The sequence below is a fragment of the Pongo pygmaeus genome, chromosome 1 (assembly GCF_028885625.2).
Source record: "Pongo pygmaeus isolate AG05252 chromosome 1, NHGRI_mPonPyg2-v2.0_pri, whole genome shotgun sequence".
Taxonomy (NCBI): domain Eukaryota; kingdom Metazoa; phylum Chordata; class Mammalia; order Primates; family Hominidae; genus Pongo; species Pongo pygmaeus.
The window spans coordinates 45,305,409-45,328,739 of NC_072373.2; the positions used below are offsets into that span (position 1 = coordinate 45,305,409).

General features: G+C 53.4%; 1 protein-coding gene across 9 annotated transcripts; it reads left to right on the forward strand.

The window, feature by feature from the left end:
- Positions 1 to 453: 453 nt before the first annotated feature.
- Positions 454 to 21,421, forward strand: ETNK2 (ethanolamine kinase 2). Of its 9 annotated transcripts, none has more exons than XM_054501616.2 (8): positions 454 to 918; positions 2,545 to 2,804; positions 5,740 to 5,862; positions 11,022 to 11,164; positions 12,360 to 12,443; positions 15,215 to 15,360; positions 17,914 to 17,987; positions 20,231 to 21,421. In XM_054501616.2, exons 1-8 carry the CDS (start codon positions 661 to 663, stop codon positions 20,301 to 20,303), a joined length of 1,161 nt encoding a protein of 386 aa, XP_054357591.1. In that variant the 5' UTR covers positions 454 to 660; the 3' UTR covers positions 20,304 to 21,421. The 9 variants fall into 9 exon arrangements, 8 of the variants coding, with proteins under 8 accessions (XP_054357591.1, XP_054357600.1, XP_054357584.1 ...); XM_054501609.2 differs by having other exon boundaries at positions 464 to 918; positions 17,808 to 17,987; positions 20,231 to 20,306; XR_008504599.2 differs by lacking the exons at positions 17,914 to 17,987; positions 20,231 to 21,421 and adding an exon at positions 14,343 to 14,458 and having other exon boundaries at positions 464 to 918; positions 15,215 to 15,351.
- Positions 21,422 to 23,331: the final 1,910 nt, after the last annotated feature.

Below are 23,331 nucleotides of genomic sequence, written 5' to 3' on the forward strand. Positions count from 1 at the left end.
CCTGGGTGGAGGGGGGGGGCTCTCTGCAGGGAAGGACCTTTGAGATGCAGCAGGGGCCGCCCCTGCAGAGCCATTTCCCGGGGTCCGGGGACTGGGGGCAGGGAGCAGGGGCACAGAGGGGCGAACCCAAGCTGACGTCGTGGGAGCAGCGGATCTCTCTATTCCAGGATGAGGTAGGGGCGCAGGACGAGCCCTCCCCCCGCCTCCACCCCAGGCTACCGGGAGAGAGCTGGAGTCTCGCGGCCTCGGAGGCCGGGAAGCCAGCCCCGGCGGGGACCCGGGCGGGGCGGAGCCAGCGGAGGCCCCACCCCCGGCGTCACCGGCCCCCAGGGGGGCGTCGCCCCCACCCCGCGCTCCAGGTAGCGGCGGCCGCAGCTGCCGGCGGTGGCTGGCTGAGCTCCCCAGCGGCCCGCGGGCCGGGGCGGGGGCGGGCCGGGGGCGTTCCCGCGGGCCGCCGCCCGTGATGTCACAATCGCGGCGGGCCGCGGCGCTCCGGGGTCGGCGGTGGGCGGCGGGCCGCGAGCGGGCGATCGAAGCGGGCAGCTCGCGCCTGAGTCATGGACTTCCCCTGGCCCCTCCTCTACCACTCCCACTCCCTCGCCGGGCCCCCCCGCCGGGGCTAGCGTCTGCCGCGGCTCCGAGGGGGTGGGGCTGCTGGGAATGGCTGTGCCCCCTTCGGCCCCTCAGCCGCGCGCGTCCTTTCACCTGAGGAGGCACACGCCTTGCCCGCAGTGCTCATGGGGCATGGAGGAGAAGGCGGCGGCCAGCGCCGGCTGCCGGGAGCCGCCGGGCCCCCCGAGGGCCGCCGCCGTCGCGTACTTCGGCATTTCCGTGGACCCGGACGACATCCTTCCCGGGGCCCTGCGCCTCATCCAGGAGCTGCGGCCGCATTGGAAACCCGAGCAAGTTCGGACCAAGGTAGCGGAGTGGGCGCGGGGCCGAGGATGGGGTCCTGCCAGGGCTGCCAGGGGGATGCGGGGACCCAGTCCTCGCATCCTTCCGGGTGTCGGTCCCAGGGGTGCGCGGCTGCTGCGCAAGAAAGGTTTGGAACGTGGTTTGTGTACGGATTGATTTCGTCCCTACCAAAACTAGGCTCACACCTCCCTCGGCCCTGCACACGCCCCCCTCCTCCCGGGGCTCTTAGGCACGCCTGGTGGCCACCTGCCCACTGTCGGCATGCTGCGTGTGCGGGCCGCACCCCCTGTCGCTGCGTGCTGGTGCCCCTCGCTGACCAGAAGCGCGTACCCAGCCAGCTCTGAAACCTGAGGAGGCGGGAACTTTTAAGAGACCCCACCCCCCCCAAGCCATACACGCATATATTGCTGCCCCTTCTCCACCCCATGGTGGGAGCAAATCCTCCAGGCTCTGAGCTCCCCCTGTGGGTCCCAGGAGCCACCCTGTGGAATTCCAGCTAGCACTCAGCTCCTCACCATCGCTGCAGGCTTGGGCTCAGCACCCCCACACAGGCCATCTTCCCCAGCCGCAGCTGGACACAGGTCCCAGGACACACCTGCGGGCAGAGCCACTCACTGAGCCTTAGGCTAACTCCCCAGCTGACTACCTCCAGCCCCGCTGTGGGCTGCCTGTGGAGGAAGGTGCCGAGTGGGGCGCTTGTAGCTTCTGCTGGAATGGTAGCGGCTCCATGCAGACAGGCATTCTGGGGTGGGGTGGGGGCAAAGTTGTGGGGAGGTTCTAAACCAAGTGTGGAGGCTGACACAACCCGCCCTGGGGATGGAGTAGCGTTTTCAAAATAAAAGGCCCAGTTTGGTATAAGACTGTCAAGGCATCAAGCAGGCCTGAGGTTAATTCCAGCACTGACCTAACGTGCTATCTGCCAGTCCCTCCCCTCTCCTGCCTCAGTTTCCCTACCTAGAATAGGTTCAGATGACCTCTAAGGCCCTCCCAGCCCTGTCACATTGTGCCCCATAAATTCCATGGTTCCTTTCTCCTTATCACCCTGCTGCCCAGAGAACCTTGCTCGCAGCCCAGTTGTCTCCTGTCTCTTCCGGTAAGGACCTCTGGCCACTAAAGTCCTGGGATGGGTGCCAACCTCAGTACCCTCCTTGTACCTCCGCCACTGGATGGGGCAAGGGGTAGAGCAGAGCCCACTGCCCGGCACAAGGTGAGAGGCAGCTGGTCAGGACATAGTGTTCTGGGCAACTCCCAGCCCTCCCCTGCCACATTCTGGTCCATGCTGTTTCTTTCCATACTGGGATGGAGGGTAAGGAGCAGGAGGAGGCGTCTACCTCCCAAGTAGCTGGAAATTTCTCCACTGCCAAATCCCATTCACTAGAGGCAGACCCAGGAGTGTGTGGGAGCTGAACCCAAGCTACCACTTTTTTCTTGAACTCTATAGAGACTGGAGACCCCCAAGATTGGGGACAGAGTGGAACATGAGTGACTGGGTTAAAGCACTGGGGGCTTGGGGTGGTTGTGCTCAGCATTCAAATGAGCACCTCCTGCTGGAGCTACAGAGCCCAGGAGAGAGACCAGAGAGATCCTGCCCCACCCACCCACCCACGCACTGTCCTCTCCCCATGCTAGCACTTCACGGATGGCATCACCAACAAGCTGGTGGCCTGCTATGTGGACGAGGACATGCAGGACTGCGTGCTGGTCCGGGTGTATGGGGAGCGGACGGAGCTGCTGGTGGACCGGGAGAATGAGGTCAGAAACTTCCAGCTGCTGCGAGCACACAGCTGTGCCCCCAAACTCTACTGCACCTTCCAGAATGGGCTGTGCTATGAGTACATGCAGGGTGTGGCCCTGGGGCCTGAGCACATCCGTGAGCCCCGGCTTTTCAGGTGAGGAGGGTGCCAGGGCCTCTGTCTCTACTATTCTTCAGGCCTTGGGCTTGGAAATCCTTGACATGTGGGGTCCATGGTGGAGAGTTGTAAGATCTGTGAGTTCCCTGAAATTGCATGAAAAATGCATGTTTATATGCATTGCTCTGCAGAGAGGGGCTGTCACTTTCTGTAGATTTTAACTGGTGCCTGCTAGAAGGATGAGTTCTGAGGGAGGAAAGGAAGAATTATGATGAACATGGGAGCAGAGGACCTGGTTCCCTAAGTGCAGCAGAGATCTGCTTCCTGGCATCATGCCTCAAACCTCTGCCCACTCCAAGTCTGACCTGGAAACATCTCAGAGCCTTAGAAATGAAATCTGAGCCAGATCCCCAGGGCACTCAGGGTTTTCTACCTCTGTCTCTGTTTGTCAAGAAAAATGGGCCCTATCCAGGGTAAGCATGGTTTTACCAGCCCAGGGAGATGCTATCTCTTCTGCCAGTCTGAGCTCCCTCCCGGCTCCTTGACGAAGTGGGAACCCAGGTTTGGGGAACTGTCAAGGCCTCCTTTCAAAGGCTCACAAGAACCTGTGGCTCCTGGGGAGCCCCTCCCAGTAAATGCTTGGATGTGTAGGGCCCAGGAACTGGACTTTTCCTTCAAGCCCTGGGAATGCTGTGGAGCCTGGAAAGGGGGAGGACCAAAGAAGGACCCCTAGCATCTCCCTCTCCTCTGTGCCAGAACAAGGATGGCAAGCAGTGTCCTCCTTCCTCCAATGTCATGACCCACATGGAGGGCACTCAGACTTGAGTGAGGCCCAAGGCAGGCTGAGGTTTACTCCTGACACTGGGACAGTGGCGTGGGGGTCTGCCTAGGAGCCTTGGCATCTGCCCAGGCTGATCCAAGGGGAAGGAGGCCTTGCATACTGAGGGGAAGCAAGCCCACTTGGGGGTAGAGCAAGGAGCTTCTTTGCTTCCTCACCTGCCACCCACTTAACCCCAAATGCACCTGGCTCTGTTTGTGCATGCCTTCTGCAGAGACTTAGAAGAAGAGGATCTGAGAGCTCTTCCACCCCTATGCTCATAAGCGGCTGGTCAGGCGAGATATTTGAGTTGTGTATTGTAGCTGTGTGTGTGTGTGTGTGTGTGTGTGTGTCTTGAGGGTGTGAGAGGCATACAGACCTATGCAGGGGTGTTTGCAGGCTCCAGCTGAACAGTTCCAAAAAGACCCAGACTGGAGATGTAAAGTCAGAGCAGGGTGCAAGGGACCCTGTCCTGACTTCTGCCACTGCACTCCCCCCAGCTCTCCCTCAGTCTGGTGCATATAAGCTCAGATATTGTCAGGTCGTCACCACTTCTAGGATCCCTACACCTCTGTGTATCCGATGCTGTCACTCATCCTCTCACACAAACAATTACCATTGTCAAGAAGATTGAAGGTGGATTTAGGTTCCATAAGAAGAAGAACGTGACATATGGGGGAGAGCCCGAAATTGGGATAGGTGTAGGAGGTAGGCCCTTCCTTGATAATTTTCCCAGGATAGACCATCATCCCTCTGGGTGAAGGTGAATGTCTATGGGGAAGGCCTCCAGGAGCCACCCTCTACATGTTCCCTTGAACCCCACCCCCAACCTCGGCCTGCTGAGGCTTTGCAGCATGAAAATGCTGAGTGTTGAGGTTACTTTCATTGCTATTCCAGACAACAGGCCTATTGATATTCAAGAAAACGCTCTGTTCATGCTCTGTTCCGAATCTTCCTTTGGAAAGGGAAGGCCTGAGTCTCAGGTCTGTTTCCCTGCCTTGCCCAAACCCTGGTGGGTTCCCTTCTGCCCCAGGGCCTCTGGCCTCTGAAAGAAAGCACAGCCTTCCTCTCTCACTCACGAGGTTGCTGCCACGCCCCTTGTCTCCTCCACCCTTTAGGAGGTGGGAGCCTTGGGAGCTTCCAGAGGAACCCCAAAAGTGCTCTGTTATCCCAGTAGGGTATGGCCTGCCTCTTCCCAGGGCCTGGCAAGAGAAAGGATGTCCCTTGAACAGCTTGGTAACAAGATTTCAAACAGCCAATGCCTTTGTTGTCTTTCCCAGTGATTGTTATTCAAGCAACAGGCAGAGGCTGTATGTTGGAAGGAAGCTGAATGTTGGAGTCTTAGCAGACGGTTGGGGGGTGGGACAGCAGAAGGGAAGACTGGAAGAGGACTGGGAAGGCCCAGCTGGGACACAGGGCCTTGGGCGATGGGGTCTTTATCAAGGCCCTCCTTCTCTGACCGGTCAGTCTTCCATTCACCCCCACCTTCTCCCAGCAACCTTTCCTACCACCCGCTCCTCTCCTGAGACCTTGGATAATGTCCACAGGAGAACTTGAAAATAGAACGCTGGCTTGTTTTGCGTCCTTGGCACCCAGCCGCCAGCATCAACTCCCTATAGCAGAGGAAGGGGCTGCCCTGGGCCAGCCTGTTTCCCTCCCCACCTTGGCCAGGCTGATAAGAGGCGGGCATTTCTTCCCTGCCTGGCATCACCGCCCCCTGATCTCTTGGTGCAAAGTGACCTATGTTCACGTCCCCTGAGAGGATGGGTCAGAGTCCGGGGAGAGGAGGGCCAGCCCCGCCCCCATCCCCAGGTGCCCCTCTGTTCTCAGGAGTTGCTATGAGTACACTGGGGTAGGACAAGGCCACTGACCTGTGACCAACAGCCCCACTGCTCTGCCCTTCTGCTCCCTGAGGCAGCCCTAGCCTGGCACTGGAAAGGGAGCAGCCAGGCTAAGGTCTTAATTCATTTTCCTCTCTTCTGCTGAGACCTTCCTTCTGCAGGACCTGTGCTCCTAAGGGACTTGCAATCATCCCATCCCTGGCCCTCTGGCTAGTGCCCTGGTGGGACTGGAGGGCCCCTATCTGGCCAGGAGGGAATGAGTGGGGAAGGCAATGTCCCAGCACTGATGCTCTACTCTTCCTGTTCCCTGCTGTAGGTTAATCGCCTTAGAAATGGCAAAGATTCATACTATCCACGCCAACGGCAGCCTGCCCAAGCCCACCCTCTGGCACAAGATGCACAATTATTTCACGCTTGTGAAGAACGAGATCAACCCCAGGTACAAAGATCTGGGAGGGTCCAAGGCTGCCTTATTATGATCTCCCTTCCCCATCCTTTTGGCTCCAGCCCACCCTGCTAGGAGGTTTAAGGGCTCAGGTCTCGGGGAGGAGGCTGGGGAGTTTCTCCTGCAGTCCCTTCAGTCCTAGTTGCTAAGCCTCTGTCTCCAAGCAGAGTTGGGCCCTCTGACTAAGGAGCTTAGATGGGCAGTTTTATACCCATGTGCTCATTTCTCCTTCACTCTCTGATTGTGGCAGAGACCAGGGTTGGGGACATTTCCCCATTTTACTTAGAGGATGCTGAAGCTCAGAGACTGAGCTTGGCCCAGTGTTATGGGGCTTGTAAGAGGCAGGGCTTCTGTCTCCCAGCCCAGGGCTCTTTCCACCTGCCTCACCTTCTGAACCATGAGCAGAGCAGGCCCGTCAGAATGAGGTGGGACTGAGTTTAGTGTCAGTCAGAAGAACTCATCAGCTGACAAGCCCTTGGGGACATCAAGGTTCCTGCTACTTCCCAAGACCCCTCTTGTCCCCATGTGCCTTTGGGGACCCTGCCCCCACCTTGCTCTGACTGACGGCTTGCTGCTTCCCTCACTGCTCTTCCCAGGAAAGGAGATAGACCACCCATCCTGACATTGCCTTTCCCTGATAAGACAGGGTTCCCTGAGTTTTCCCTTAAGAACTCTGACCAGCAACCTGAGAGTCCTCCAAGCCTTTAGACGCCTGACTCCCCAACACACCCTGAGTGCCAAGGAAAGGATGGAGGCCTGGAGGAAAGTATGCTGACTTGCCTTCCCTCCTCCAAAAAAAGGCAGTAGTGAGTCTCTGATTCCTTCACGCTCCCTGCTGGGTTTGGCCATCACCTGTGTTCCAAATGTTCCTGGGAGTAGGGTGCAGAAGAGGTTTGAGGTGAAGGGTGTGTCTTCCCTCTTCCAAGATGACAAGATAATAATTAACTCTATCCCCATTTTGAGTATGTCTCTGTCACACACATGCATGACTTTATCTGCATCATCCCATGCCATGCTTATCAAGCACTGCTTTGGGACTATTTGTCCAAGGTGGCCCAGGCCTGCCCTCTCTTTGACCATGTTCAGACCTTGTATGTCAAATATTCTCTTTGGGACAAGGACTTCCTTTTCCCTCAGGGTTAGAACAGTTTGTAGAGAACAGGTCCTTCCAACCCTTCAGCCTACAGCTGTTATTTGACAGGTGGTAAACAGAGGCCCAGGGAGGGGATGGAACCTGCCCAAGGTCGCTGATCAGTGGCAGCTTAGCAACTAGAGCCAGGCTTCTGGTGCTCAGACATAATCCTTGATACTGCAGCTTCCTCTGACTGTACTGTCACTGTGTGACCTTGGGGGTAACCTTACTAGGAGGGAGTAATCCCTGGAGAAGAGCTGGCCCAATCTCTTTGCTCTTGTCACACCTTTGAACCTTGGACAAACCAAGTTGCTTAACTTCTTTGAGCCTCTTTAGGGGATGATCCATGCCCTAAGCTGCCTGACTGCCCAAAAGCAGAACAATGATGAGCAATCATTTAGATGAGACCTGGAGCTCCAGGCATTGCCTAATAACCCTGAATTATTCAATCCTTCATTTCACAGACATTGATTGACTGGGATTTAAAACAATTTAAAAATGAATGTGACACTGGCCCTGCCCTCAAAGAGCTTAAGAGCCATCTAGGTACACAGGACATGCCCATGCACAGCTGCAAAATAAGGCAGGGTGTGTAATGTATGCTGGGGGTGGAAGAACCAGGGAAAGTTGTCTTGGCAGAGGTGGCATGGCAGAAATAAGCAGGGAGGCTACTCCAACTGGAGGAGATGGCTGGAGCAGGGTTTGCTCCTGAGTAATGAGTAGATGAGGTTGGCTGGAGCAGATCTTTGGGAGGACCTGGGAAGGGTTTGGGGCGGGGGTGGACTACAGAGTTGGAGCTAGGTGGTAAGGGGCCTTAAATGTCAGGCTAAGTAGCCAAGATTTAATTTAGCAAGTAGTGGGAAGTCATGAAGATGTTTGAGTCAGAGATTCAGGTCAGTAACCTGACCAGGACTGGGCTTTAGGAAGAAAATCCTCTAGCATCATAAGGGACAGATTGGTGGGGGAGGGTGGATTTGAGGTAGGAAGACCAGTTGGGAGTGATGTAATTAAGTGAACAAGATCTAGGACTAGGATTCCCAAACTTTGAGCATAAGATTCCCCTGAAGTGCCCAACTTTGGAGATCAATTGAGAGGTCTTGCATTTGCTCCCTAGGAAATGGCTTTTTTTTTTTTTTTTTTTTTTGAGATGCATTCTCACTCTGTTGCCCAGGCTGGAGTCCAGTGGCATGATCTCAGCTCACCGTAACCTCTGCTTCCCAGGTTCAAGTGATTCTTCTGGCTCAGCCTCCCAAGTAGCTGGGATTACCGGTGCCCACCACCACGCCCGGCTAATTTTTGTATTTTTAGTAGGGACAGGGTTTTGCCATGTTGGCCAGGCTGGTCTCAAACTCCTGGCCTCAAGTGATCTGCCTGCCACAGCCTCTTAAAGTGCTAGGATTACAGGTGTAAGCCACTGCGCCCGGCCAGGAAGCTACATTTTGATAGGCACCCCAGGTGATTCAGAGGCAAGTGATTGAGGAACATTGCCCTAGGGCAACTTGAGGTGGCAGATGGAGAACAGGATGTGTCGGACACCTGTGGAAATAGATTTAGTAGCCTTGGTGTTGGATCCATGCCCTAAGCTGCCTGAGCCCTAAGCTGACATGGATGTGTCCAGAGTGGCTGGGAGAACGTGGGGCAGATAACTGGGTTGGGGCATCACAAGAAGATATGGTGGGTGGATTGGTGGGAGGGCAAAGTGTGAAACCAGTAAGCTCAAATGCTTAGAAAGAGCCCTGTGGGGAGAAAGTACTCTTGCCTGACCAGATCTTGACAGCAGAGTAGAAACTGACCAGGCAGTAGTCCCGATATCAGGAGGAACCCCAAGTCTTCCCTGCAGAGACCTCCAGCCCCTTCCTTCCCCTCCTGCTGGCCCTGGGGCGGAGGAGCAGGAGGAGCAGTTTTTCCTGGGCAGTATTTCTGGGATGTGGTGGTGGTTACTCTTCTGCCGATCCCACAGCCTTGAAAGAGCCCTGTGGTAGTGGGACTGAAGGTAGCAAAGCTGGCAATGTTTCAAGTGCTCAGGGGAGGGAAGCACAGCAGGGAGGGAGGCCCCGGGGAGATAGAAGGCCGGGATTGTTCCCACAGTAACCATCTGCGTGGCCTTGGGGTGGGCAGGGTGGGGTTCAGACTGAGGTCAGGGACAGAGCAGCAGGCATCTTGGATGTCAGAGCCATGTTTTTCAGGCCAGGACCTGAGCAAACCAAAGGAACCCTCCTAATTCTTCTCTTTTGATGGTCTCAGTCCAAGAAAAAAAAAAAAAAAGGAATCTTAAAAGGTAGCTTCTTAAGGAGAGCCAGGACTGAAACACATCTTACACAGACCTGTTGGCACAGATAAACTCCAGGAAGCATGGGGGAGGCCTCCCCCATATCACCTCTCCCAGCAGACTCCCTGGACTCAGAGAGGCCTTTGCAGAGCCTCTGAGGGGCACCCAGGCCAATTAGGAGATTCCATTTGATTTGGATCCTTGGATGGGCTGAGGACTGCTTTCCTTAGATGAAGAAGTAAAGGATCCAGTAGTGCAAGAGATATCTGGAGGCTGGGAGGGAGCCTCTTTCCTTCCTTGAGCCTCAGTTTCCCCATGGGGCTGGACTAGATAACCTCAGATCTTCTTGAGCTTTGACCTTCTCAAAGCCTGGAAGGGACCCTGTCCTCTCTTCCTTCTCCAGAAGGGGCAGAGGAGTGCCTCAGTCGCTGAATACTCTTTCTCATGTTCTGGCCCCTGGGCTGAGTGAGGGAGTGATAGGTCTGTCCTGTGGGAACGTGAGAGAGGGCCGGTCTCATTCTCATCCTTCTCTATGTGCTCTTGCTACCCTGGACAGAGAAACACAAACAGGTGACACAGGAATGGAGATAAAAGCCCAGCCTCCTCCCCTCTGCCCATTGGTGGTTCTAGGTTTTTTAAGGACTGTGATAAGCGTTTGGCCTTTTCAGTGTACACAGACCTGTGTGCCTCCTGGGGACCAAAGTTCAGAGCACGCGAGCACAGTAGACCCTCATCAGACTTCCACATGGCCTCTGATAACTTGATTGATTGGCTGATTTCTTCATTCCTCAACATGTGTTTCTTTCAGCAGAAATGGCTGCTGAGTGCTTGGGATGGGGGTGGGGCAGCAGGAGAGGTTGACCCATGCATCTTTGTTCATGCCCCCAGGTTGCACTTGCATGATCTGGCAGGGGTTTTGGACAAGGGAACACTTACTCATAACTCAAGGTAGAAGGGACGAGTCACTGGGGAGCCACAAAGCAAGCATGTTCTCATTGAAGGCTTTAATGTTCCTTTGACAGTGTAGGAGTGAGCTAAAGAAGCTCTTGGTTTGCTTTCTCATGTGAGCCAGTGGTCTGTTTGTGAGATGAGAGGTTAGACCAGACCGTCTCTCTGATCCCTTCTACCTGTGACATGGTCAGCTGCTGGGGTGAGAGGGAGGTGCATACCAGGACGTACCTCTGCCTCCTCAAGAGAGCTCCATTGCTCCAGCTCTCTGAGCCAGTAGTGCCAGGGCACTACTCTTCCTCCCAGGGAGGATCTCTGTGGGAGTCAGCTCGACTTAGGGAGCTGCACCTCCTCCTGGGGAGTTTTCCCAGCATCCTAAGATCAGGTCTGTTTTGCATCTCTCCCCACTGCTCCTGTTGCCCTTGTTCTTAGTCTGGAATCCCCAACTCTGGACACTCGTTCTCACCTGCCTTGTCCTTTCCCTGTGTCTCCTTCCTTATCCTCCTGTCCCTTTCACAAAGTAGCAGGGATGCCCTCAGTCAGTGACTTTTATGCTCTGCCTCATGCTTTTATGCCCATGTCTTTATCAGCTTCCTAGCATAACCAGAGGAGTCAGAAGGACAGGATGCCTCACTGCCATTTTACAGATGATAAAAGTGAGGGTCTAAGAGATTGGCCATTTTTCCAAGGCCCCCTGCAGTAAGACAGAGGGAGTGAGGAGGCTCGAACTCAGGGCTCTTGAGGCCAAGCACCTGCTATCTATCAGCCCTCCCTTCACTGGCTACCTTTTTTGCCACTGCCCAGCCTTTCTGCAGATGTCCCTAAGGTAGAGGTGTTGGAACGGGAGCTGGCCTGGCTGAAGGAGCATCTGTCCCAGCTGGAGTCCCCTGTGGTGTTTTGTCACAATGACCTGCTCTGCAAGAATATCATCTATGACAGTACCAAAGGTATGGCTTCTCTGGCCCCGGGGCAGCAGCAGGGTTTTGGTTGGTTGGTTAGCTGGCTTCACGGAGCTGTTCTTCCGGCTGGCACTTGGACAAGCAAAAGTTAGATCTGGATTTAGGTCTTAAGTTAATTTGTAGGAGGGAAGCGGGAAAGGAAATAAAAAATTCCCACTTTGAAAAGTCTGTGCCAAGGGCCAGGCTCAGTGGCTCATGCCTATAATCCCAGCAGTTTGGGAGGCCACATGTGGATTACTTAAGCCCAGGAATTCAAGACCAGCCCAGCCAATGTGGTGAGACCCTGTCTCTACAAAAAAAATACACAAAACTTTTCCTGGTATGGTGGTACATGCCTATAGTCCTAGCTCCTCGGGAGGCTGAGGCAGGAGGATCACTTGAGCCTGGGAGGCGGAGGTTGCAGTGAGCTATGATGGAGCCACTACACTCCAGCCTGGGCAACAGAGCAAGACCCTATTAAAAAAAAAAAAAGTCTGGCCAGGTGCAGTGGCTCATGCCTATAATCCCAGCACTTTGGGAGGCTAAGGTGGGTGGATCATGAGGTCAGGAGTTCAAGACCAGCCTGGCCAATATGGTGAAACCCCGTCTCTACTAAAAATACAAAAATTAGCTGGGCATGGTGGTGTGCACCTGTAATCCTAGCTACTCAGGAGGCTGAGGCAGGAGAATCGCTTGAACCAGGAGGCAGAGGTTGCAGTGAGTCGAGATCATGCCACTGTACTCCAGCCTGGGCAACAGAGTGAGACTGTGTCTCAAAAAAAAAGATAAACAAAAAAAAATCTGTGCCAAGAAAGAGAGAGAGAACGAACACCTCCTGGTGTTGCTGATGAGGGCATCACCCCAGGGTGTATTAATACTTAGCTTTATTCCTGATCCTTAGCCATGCTGAGGACAGCTGTCTTTAGATAAGGAGAGCCTGAAGATCCAGCTGTGTGAGAGGGACACTGGGAGCTGGGAAGGGCAGATGGATGGATGGATGGATGGATGGATGGATGGATGGATGGATGGATGGATGGATGGATGGAAGTAGCTTGGAAGACTGCTGCAGCGATGGGGTTGGGCAGGGTTGCTGCAGAGGCCAGCATCACTCAGTGGGTGCATCCCAGAGGTTTGTGGAAGCTTGACGAGGCTCTGTTGCCAGATCTCCTGGGCCAACTCTCATCGACTCTCCTCTACTTCATAGGTCACGTGCGGTTCATTGACTATGAATATGCTGGCTACAACTACCAAGCTTTTGACATTGGCAACCATTTCAATGAGTTTGCAGGTGAGAGGGGCATTTCTAGTCATGTGCTTTGTAGCGGTGTTTCAGTCAATGACTGACCGCATGTAGATGGTGGTCCTATGAGATTACTGTATATTTACGGTAATAGGTACCATATTTTTACTGTACCTTTTCTATGTTTAGATACATAAATACTTAGCATTGTATTACAGTTACCTACAGTATTCAGTACAGTAACATACTGTACAGGTTTGTAGCCCAGGAGCAACAGGCTATACCATGCAGCCTAGGTGTGTAGTAGGCTATCCCATCTAGGTTTGTGTAAGTACACTCCGATGATCACACAAAATCACCCTATGGTGCATTTCTCAGAAGGTATCCCTGTCATTAGGCAATACAGGACTATATCTGACCAATGTTCAAAGCACCCTCTTTAGGATGGGGACCAGGATCAGGGTATGGGGAGGGCCAGAGGTGGTTCTGTACTTCGAGGGTAGAGGCTAGATAGCTCTTGTCCTCCAAAATATCACAGCTTAACGGGTTAAGGCACAGCCTGCTTTTAGAGAGTTCCAAGTCTCATTGGAGGAAGCAGGACTCACATACACAGAGCAGACCTCTCCTAGCCCATATGGCACTTTGGTAACTCAGCTTGGTACGTGAATTAGAAAAAGACCCCTTCTTCCGGGTAGACCCAGCTTAGACGATTGCTGCAGCTTGGCTAGCATAGCACAGGATGACTTCAGCCTCCACTCCTTTGTCCAAGCTCCTTTATACCCAGTACAACTGGCGCAATTGTACATGGGGGCCTTACATGCAGATAAGGAGCAAAACAAGCTACAAGTAGCTGTTTGCCTGGTGACCTGATGAGAATCATCTAAGTAGGATCTAAGTACGTGCTATGTAATTTGACTCCCTAAGTTCAGTTTCTGGCTTTGCTGCTTACTGGCTGTGTGACCCTTGGGCAGTTTATTTGCCTTCTCTGTGCCCCTATAAAATGGAGATGATGATAGTACCCACCTCATAGTGTTGATATGAGACACACACACACATATGTATGACATATACTAAGCATTGTATTGGTATTTGCTGCTGTGATTAGACTGGGAAGCTTTCCGGGAGTGGGGATGGAAGAGGCAGGATAGGGGGGTGATTCCTAGGGGTAGGCAGGTGTTCTATAAAGGCATAGTATGCACAATGGAACCATTTGTGTAAAGGAAGCAGGGCAGGTTTTTCCAGCTTGAGGGCTTAATTAGATGGAACCGAGGAGGCAACTCACATGGATGGAGCTGGACACTGGGGCTGGAGAGCTGTCCCCAGACTAGCACAGTAAGGTGTTCACATGATGGGGCCAGGCCCTGTGGCTCAGGTTAGAGAGGCATGCCCAGGCCAACTGGAGAGCCACTCTCCAGCCCCATCAGGCCAATTGTGTTCCTTCTGGACCCTAGGTGATCAATCTGTCAAGCAATGATTGTACCTGAGAGTACACCTAGGAACCCCCAGGGTGATGGAGCCTCTGCTGGGCAGAGCAGCTGAGCCTCGAGGTGTGGCATGGAGCAGAGGCTGGCACCAGCAGGGCCCTGGGTCTGGAAATGCTTGGCTGCCAGGCCCACTGGCCTTTCCACAAGGGATAATTCTTAAGCATTTTAAGTCCTCCTTGCCCACAGCACAGAGCAAAGTCCAACTGGGATTTCTCCAAAGGGGTAGATTGCAGCCTGCTCCCAAGTTGAGAATGGAGGAGGAAGAACCTAGCCTGGGGGAAGGAAGAAAGCTAGGGAGATCCAGACCTAGGAAGAGGGGCCTTATGGGTGCACAGGAGTGAGGAAGACACAGTTCTGGGCATTGGGAGATGAGAGTTCCAGCCCTGACTCTGCCTCTAACCACCATATGACCTTGGGTGCATTTCTTCTCCTCTCTGGGCCTCCGTTTCTACATCTGTTCCAGGAGATTCTTTTCTAGCCACGCTCCTGGAGCCTCAGGAGACTGCGTATGTTTCTCCAGGGATATAAAGGAAGCTTGAGAAGGACAAGAAGAAGAGGAAGGAGGGAACCCTAGAGAAGGTGGCCCAGTCCTGGTCCTCCTGTCTTAAACCACTTCTTTCTGTACCAGCTCTGAAGCTGTGGTTTCTTCTACCATGCCCAGGATGAGGCTGGTGGTACTGGGCTGGCAGCTGGAGGGCTATGGTGGGGCTGGAAGAAACCAGAGCCAACTGATCCATGGGTTCCCAGCCTGGCTACACATCAGAGCCAACTGGGGAACTGGACTGGGGTGGGGGTGTCCTCCAGGTGATGTTTTTAAGTAGCCAGCTTAACACCAGGAAGCCATGTTTCATATCCCTACATGAAGTCCGGCTCCCTCATTTGATAAATGAAGAAATTTCGGCCAGTGATAGAAGAGAGTTCCCTTAAGGCTAACAAGGTTAGCATAAGACCTAGGGCTAGTAATGCTTATCCAGTGCTTTTAACTGAGGGCCTCCTGTGCACCGTCATTTTTGTGCAGAGGTTGGGAGAGACAGTGGTGCTGTCTTGAGGGGTTCCTGTCACTCCCAGGACAGTGTCTTGCCCCTTAACCAGTCTACCTCTCTCTGCTTTCCTCAATCCCACAGAAGCAGTGCTCCTAGCTGGGTTGGGGTAGACGCCACACTAGCTGAGTTTAGTAATCAAAGAAGCTGCCTTCTCAGGGCCGCCTCCTTGGGCACAGCCCCACAGATCAAAGGAGAAGGGAGTTTGAGGGGAGAAGGGAACACCTACTGAGCTTGAGGAGACCCTAGGTGGGCCCATCTCCGAGCAACTTTGTCTGGCCTGCCTCCCCATCAGGCGTGAATGAGGTGGATTACTGCCTGTACCCGGCGCGGGAGACCCAGCTGCAGTGGCTGCACTACTACCTGCAGGCACAAAAGGGGATGGCCGTGACCCCCAGGGAGGTGCAAAGGCTCTACGTGCAAGTCAACAAGTTTGCCCTGGTGAGTGCCTTATGACTAGGGCTGGGGCAGGAAAGGAGGAGTCAGCAGGAGGGACTGGTGACCCACCTAGCCTCCTACCCAGAGCCCAGGGTCAGGTGAGAGCCTGGGGACACCCGTCCCCGGCTCCTGACCCCACCCTAGAGGTGAAGCCTGGGAAGAGCCATCTTAGGCAGCCCTTAATACTTGATGCCCTGTTCCCTGCTCCCCAAGCCCCACCAAGTCTAGGCTCTCTCCTTTCTAGAGAAATACTTCCAAGAAATATCCTAGCTTCCTGTGTTAGCAATTCCCTTGTTTGAATAAGTAGTTCTTTCTACTGCCTAACCTCAGCCCTTCATGCTGCAGTTAAATTCATCCGTATATAAGTATATATACTTTTTTTTTTTTTGAGGCAGAGTCCCACTCTTGTTGCCCAGGCTGGAGTGCAATGGTGCTATCTCGGCTCACTGCAACCTCTGCCTCTCAGGTTCAAGCCATTTTCCTGCCTTCAGCCTCCCAAGTAGCTGGGATTACAGGCAGGTACCACCACACCCAGCTAGTCTTTTTTGTATTTTTAGTAGAGACGGGGTTTCACAATGTTGGCCAGGCTCATCTTGAACTCCTGACCTCAGGTGATTCGCCCGCCTCTGCCTCCCAAAGTGTTGGGATTATAGGAGTGAACTACTGCGCCCGGCATATATATATATATATATATATATATATACATACTTTTTTTGAGACAGGGTCTCGCTCTGTCATCCAGGCTAGAGCACAGTGACACAATCATACAATCATAGCTCACTCCCAGGCTCAAGCGATCCTCCCACCTCAGCCTCCTGAGTAGCTAGGATTACAGGTGTGTGCCACCACACCTCGCTAATTTCTTTAAACTTTTTGTAGAGATCGGGTATTGCTGTTGCCCAGGCTGGTCTTTAACTCCTGGCCTCAAATGATCCTCCCACCTCAGCCTCCTGAGTAGCTAAGGTTATAGGCGTGAGCTACCATGCCTGGCTATATGTGTGTGTGTGTGTGTGTGTATGTGTATATATATATACATATATATATATATATATATATTTTTTTTTTTACCTTTAGAGAAGATACAGAATATCAAGCTCTAATCCTTCTTTGTAACTACCTCCACTGACTCAGAACTCTAAGTAAGCTTTTCCCAACAGGCTCTTCCTGCTCAAATGACTGTGTTGTCAGTTCTCAATTTTGAATGCCCCTTATCCAAGATACCTGGTTCATGCCAGGTCTCCACTGGTGTGTGCCCAGGGATTACTAATGTCAGCTTGCATAAGTAAGAAGACAAGTCAGCTGCCTTCAATTTCACAGTACAGAAGAGAGCTAAATACAATCTTTACTTTTCTGTAATTTCGGATTCCCTATTCTGTTTTCCTCACTGGCACAAAACTGAGTCTACATTAGGTTCTTCCTCCTCAGTCTTAAGACTTTAAGACCTTAAGAACAAGCCTTCCTCTTGCTGTTTTTTAGTGATCATTCATATGTGCTAGCTTATCTATGCCCCTTTTAAGGAATGGAAAGGAAATAAAGTGGAGGGAGGTACTTTGTAGCCAACCCCTGAGTGAGGAGGATTCTGGGATGGGGTGGGAATGGGACGGGAGAGCCACAAGGGTTGGGGGACTCACATGGGAAAGTGATGGCATCACTAGTGTTTGTTCAGGGTTAGACGGGAACTGCAGCTCCCTGGCTTTATTTTATTTTTTTACTTTTATTTTAGATTCAGAGGTACACATGCAGGTTTGTTATATAGATAACCTGCCTGTCACCGGGGTTGGTGTACAGATTGTTTCATCACCCAGGTAATAAGCATAGTGTGTGAAAGGTAGTTTTTTGATCCTCACCCTCCTCCCATCCAATCCCTGGCTTCTTGAGCCTGAGGTGACCTGGGCCTGGTGGGTACCTCTAGCCACAAGGAGAGCACGGTTTGATGCTTAGCAAATGCCCAGACTTGGGGGATTCTTGTTTCCATATCTAGGTTCATTTTCCAACCCAACCAGCCTCCCAGTAGGAGAGGGAAAAGGGAGTGGAGGAGGTTAGGGTAGGGATCTTCCAGCAGACACGTGGCCAGGGCACTGCTGCCCATCACTCTTCCTTCCCTGCACCTTCCTGAGAGGCACCAGCCCCCCACTGGCCATTAAGCCTAACCTCTGGCTTAGGGGTTCATCTTGGCCTGGATCCCACGTTGGCCTTGAAGACTCCAAGAGATTTCCCTGGGTAGGGAAGAGACCAGAGGTGGAGTGTGGGTCCTGCTTAGGTTGTGGGAACCCCCCAAAATTCCTCACTGCTGACTACCTGCCTTAGGATTGGTAAACATTAGGGCCTTGGTAGAACTGGCTCTGCCCACCTTTCTCTAGCAGGAGTGGAGGCTCCAAATGCTGTGCAGTGACTTGGCCTCCAGAATTTCCCCAGCTTGTGCTAGGGAGACCCCACCACATCTCTTCCAGGGTTCTAGCTGTGTGTCTTCCACAATGACTGCATCCCTCCAGTGCTGTAGAGTCGGAAACAGGCATGGGGAGATTGCCAGGCTGACCCTCTCTGGTCTGTTTCCAGGCGTCTCACTTCTTCTGGGCTCTCTGGGCCCTCATCCAGAACCAGTACTCCACCATCAACTTTGATTTCCTCAGGTGAGTGTGGGGGTGATGATGGGATGTGGAGAAAAGGGAACCTTGGTTGAGCCCAGGGTGTGGGCAAAGGACAGCCCAGGCAGAATGCCCAGAGTCCACTCCCCTGCTCTGCTGTCTCACCCCCATTCCAGCTCATCTCCAGCGGGGCCGCTATCCCCAGGGGATGCCAGGAAAGTACCACTCTGAAAAGAGAAGTGTCACATCCTCCCTGTTCCTCGTAGGAGGTGTGCTAGTCCCCACCAAATCCTACTGCCTACTCCACTCCCCACCCTGCTTCCAGCGCACCTATCCACAGAGCCTGGTGGTGGATGGAATCGTTGAAAATCAGTCTGAACGACTGTAGGTCTTACCCTCATTTTACAGCAGAGAGGACAGAGGTCCAGAGAGCAGAAGTGACTGCTGAAGCCATGCAGTAGTTAAGGGTTTACCATGCTGCCTTCTGGTTGGGCAACAGACCCAGCTACTCCTTCAGTAGCTAGCCGCTGCTTGCGTATCGATGATTAAGGGAGTCCCCGTCCTGTGAGGTTCCTATGTCCCTAAGGCCAGGAATCATTTCTCCCTCCATTCTGGTCCAGGGCCTTGCCCTTCTCCTCCTCACCCACCTTCAGCTGAAAGGGAATCACTACCCTGGTTTCAAAGTGTTCCCAACTATTAGAGAAATGCAAATGAAAAGCATGGTGAGGCCGGGCGCGGTGGCTTACGCCTGTAATCCCAGCACTTTGGGAGGCTGAGGCGGGTGGATCATGAGCTCAGGAGATCAAGACCATCCTGACTAACATGGTGAAACCCCATCTCTACTAAAAATACAAAAAATTACCTGGGCGTGGTGGCAGGTGCCTGTAGTCCCAGCTACTTGGGAGGCTGAGGCAGGAGAATGGCGTGAACCCGGGAGGCGGAGCTTGCAGTGAGCCAAGATAGCGCCACTGCATTCCAGCCTGGGCAACAGAGCGAGACTCCGTCTCAAAATAAAATAAAATAATTAAAAAATTAAATTAAATTAAAAAAAAAAAGCAAAGCATGGTGAGATGTTGCTTCACACCCATTAGGATGGCTGCTATTAAAAAACAGAAAATAATAATTGTTGGTAAGGATGTGCAGGAATTGGAACCTTTCTGCACCATTGGTGGGAATGTAAAATGGTGAGCTACTATGGAAAACAGTAGGGTGGTTCCTCAAAAAATAAAAATGTAACTACCGTGTGATCCAGCAATCTCATTTCTCGGTGGGTAGCCAAAATAATTGAAAGCAAACTCTCAAAGAAACATTTATATACCTACGTTCATGGCAACATTATTCTTGGCACAGTAGCCAAGAGATGGAAGCAACCCAGATGTCTGTCAACAGATGAATGAATGAATAAAATATGGTCTATACATACAATAGAATATTATTCAGCCTTAAAAACGAAGGATATCTTGTCACTTGCTACAACGTGGATGAATCTTGAGGACATTACGCTAAATAAGCCAGTCACAAAAAGACACATATGGTTCTATAAGAGATAACTAAAGTAGTCAAATCCATAGAAACCAAGTAGAATTGTTGCCAGGGGGTGGGGAGAGGGAGCAATGGGGAGTATTGCTTAATAGGTCTAGTTTCGGTTGTCCAAAAGGAAAAAGTTGTAGATATTCATTTGCATAGCAATGTGAATATACTTAACAATATAGAACTGTGAAAACAAAACTCCAAACAAGCATGTTTGTGGAAGGTTTTCTCTAGTCTGATCTAAGAAGAAAAAAAATGTAGTTGAAGTTAAAAAAAAAAATAGGCTGGGCACGGCGGCTCATGCCTGTAATCCCAGTACTTTGGGAGGCCATGGCAGGCAGATTGCTTGAGCTCAGGAGGTCGAGATTAGCCTGGGCAACATGGTGAAACCCTGTCTCTACAAAAAATACAAAAATTAGCCAGGTGTGGTGGCGTGCACCTATAATCCCAGCTATTCTGGAGACTGAGTGGGAGGATCATCAGAGCCCGGGAGGCAGAGGTTGCAGTGAGCCAAGATCATGCCATTGCACTCCAGCCTGGGTGACAGATCCAGACCCTGTCTCAAAATAAATAAATATTAAAAATTTTAAAAAGAAGCAAAAGAAATAATAATACTAATCAGTCTGGGTTGGGGTTGATCTGCTCAGACTTAGATAGGCCTAGAGCCACTGAGAAACTTTTCTCATGGTGTGAGCACCCCCAACAGGGCCCACCTGGCTTTCTTCCTCACACCCAGCTTCCTTCTGTCTTCCCCACAGGTACGCAGTGATCCGATTCAACCAGTACTTCAAGGTGAAGCCTCAAGTGTCAGCCTTGGAGATGCCAAAGTGACCAGCCACCGCATCCCTCCCCTACCCATCTGTCTGGCCAGACCTGTTCTCCAGAGCTCAATTCTGCACTCTGGGATCCACACCCTTGGACAAGGTGGGAGAGGGGACACGTGGGTGTCCAGGGAGAAGGCTCTGTCCCTGCTGCCAGACCCCAGTGGTTGCCACTGAAGACCTCATTCTCCTGTCTGGAGGGGCTGATAGGACCCCCTTCTGGGGGTCCCCTTCACCCCACCAGGCTTTGGAGGAAGTGCCTGCAGCCAGGTCCTGAACCATAACCACCCCTGGGAAACACATCATTCCCAGCCTCAGGCCCTGCTGGAATTGGGGCTGCCTTATATGTGTGTTTACCCCTTCCTGGCCTGGGGAAGGAGGCGGGGAGGGCTCCTTTCTACCTCCAGTGCCCTGAGCCTCCAGTCCGTCTCCCCCTGCATGCCCCACGTGGGAGGTGCTGTGCTCCAAACCAGCATCACACCAACTCTGACACATGGATGTACCTATCTTGGTGATGGGTGGGGGCCAAGAATTGAGCATGACATCTTCCCCAGCAGCCACCTCCTCTGAGATCCCTCACCTTCTCCAAACCAGATCCAATCAAACCTCAGCCCGAGGAAACATGCTCCCCAACGTGCTCTCCTGTGCTTCTGTTTTGTCCCCCTGCTGGGGGGACAGGAGAGGGAGTGGTGAGGCCCTGGGCCTCCAGAGCCTGGCTCTGCTTTATGCTGTGGCTTAGCCGGAGGGGACGTGGACAAGGGCAAGGTGGCCAAAACCAGAACCAGCAGTCTCCTGCCTTGTTCCCTCCCTGGCCCTCAGGCCCTCCTTCCAGGGATGTCTCTCCAGCTCTACTTTATGTCCTGAAGCTGACCCAAGGTCTTCCTATCTGGAATGACTAGTGTGAGCCAAGAGGATGGGGTGGGGGCCAGGGCCCCCCAGGGCCCAGCGTGGGAGAGCCTGGGCAGGATCCCATCAGAAAGGTGCTGACTAAACTGGTTGCCCAGACACTCAACAGCCTCCACCTCCTTTCTGCCCTCACAGCTCCTGGGGCCTTCCTGGCTCTGTCCCAGAAAGTGATTCATTTGTAAATTATCATGGTTTTCTTTCTGCATTAAAATGCTCATTTCCGGACTGCTGTGTCTTGAGTGACAATGGTGAGGAACTGACCCCTGCACGGGGGCTGAGGAGTGCTGTAACCCCTCCTGATATCCCCCCTCCACCTGGGCTTCATGCTGAAGTCAAGGTAGCCGCCTGCACACATCCTCCTGTGCACCTAGCTCCGAAGGCTCTGGGCAGGGCCCCCTATTTCTCTCACTCAGCTTCTGTGCCTTTGGCTCTCTTAGTAGAACCTACCAGTTAAACCCAGTAAAGCACTGCTTAGAGGGAACTAGGCTGTGGATTACAAGGACTTTGGTTGACCCAGGAGATGAACCAGTGACATTCTAAATAGAAGTGCTCAGGACATCTTCCTTTGTCATGTCTGGCTCCCAGCTGTCAGTGGGGTGGGGAAGGGGCTGCTCTGCCTGAGAACAGGCAGGAGTGATTTCTGGAACCAATCCATCACTTTTTCAGAAGGCCAGAAGGAAGAGCAGAAACTCAAAGATGAGAAGGGGGCACCCCTCTTAGCAGCCCAGTCACTCCAGCTATACTTCCCAGGCTGTACACCGGGCAGCAGCTGCTCCAGGACTGCCCCCCCGCCAGTAAGTGCCCAGTGCCCTTAGGGGCAGCAGAGGCAACAGCAGCAGCAGCCTGCCAGGTGGACTCTGATTGTTTGGCTTTTGCCTGCAAAAAGCACCCTGGTGCCATGGCAACCACTGGACCTGGCACTTGCAGCTGGAGCCTTCAAGGTCATGGTGATCCAGCATAACCAGGCCCTCCATGGGCAGCAGCCTCGGGGGGTGCCAGTGGGGGGACACGGGCGAAAGAGGTGCCCAGGCATAGGGATGGTGCCAGGACTGGGCAGGTAGGGGCCCCCTGGGGTCACCTGTGGGGTCAGGTGATCATAGACACTACCTGTCTGGACTAAATAGCAGTGTCCTCCCTCCTTGTTCCTCTCCGAGCCACCTCTGGAATTGAGGGCAGAATTAACACTGTGAAGCCAGCTTTGTTTCCAGCCTCCTGGGTCTTGATGCTGTTGCGCTGGAGACAAGTGTTGCAGTGGTGAGTAGGGAATGGCTGGGACAGAGCCCCCCCGGGTATCGTCCTGTGCCCCTAAGGCCCTGGCCACCATCATCTGTATAGGAAGGAATTAACAGCAGGCATCATCCCACTGCTGCCTCTGAGAAAGCATACTCATTCCCCCACTCCTCCAGGGGAGTGAGCCCGTGTGGTGACAGGGAACACTAACCCTGCCCCTCAAAGTCTGGGAGTTCCGCCTTGGCTCCTTTCACTGCCACCCCAGGCTAACCAGCACTCCTGTTCTCCTGGCTGAGCACCAGGCCTGGGAGCCTCCCAGTGATCCGGGCTCCACCCCCTCGGGCCCCTTCCAGGACTCTTAGCAAAGAGCTCTAGTTAAAGGACACCTGGGCACATTCACCTTCCCAACGGGCTCTGCCCCTCGGTCTCTGCCGGAGACGCACGGAGGGGACGAACTTGTGGCCCAGCTTTCCTGGTAATGACCACAGCACTCTGCTCCTGGCCTCTGCAACCACCTGGCCCCATCCTGCCTCTCATGGGACAGGGGGTGGGGCTCCAGGACCCGCTACTGTGTCTCAGCAGATGGAATAAGGCAGGCAAGACAAGAGGACTTGAGGGAGGGAAGAGGAACTCAGGACCGACAGGTGGGAATGAGCTAGGCTGCGAGAGTCCTGAGACTGGCAGGACCTGGTTTGGACGAGTGGAGGAGGGAGGAGGCCGGGGGCCGAGGGGGAGGGCGGAGGGCGGAGAGCGGAGGGCGGGAGGGCCGAGGGCCGGAGGGCCGAGGGCAGAGGGGAGTAGGAGGTGCAATGGGCAGCTCTCTATCGTGACCACCAGGGGGCAGGCGCCGCCGCCAGCTCCTCCTCCCACCTCTGCCTGCATCTTTTCCAGACATGGCGTGG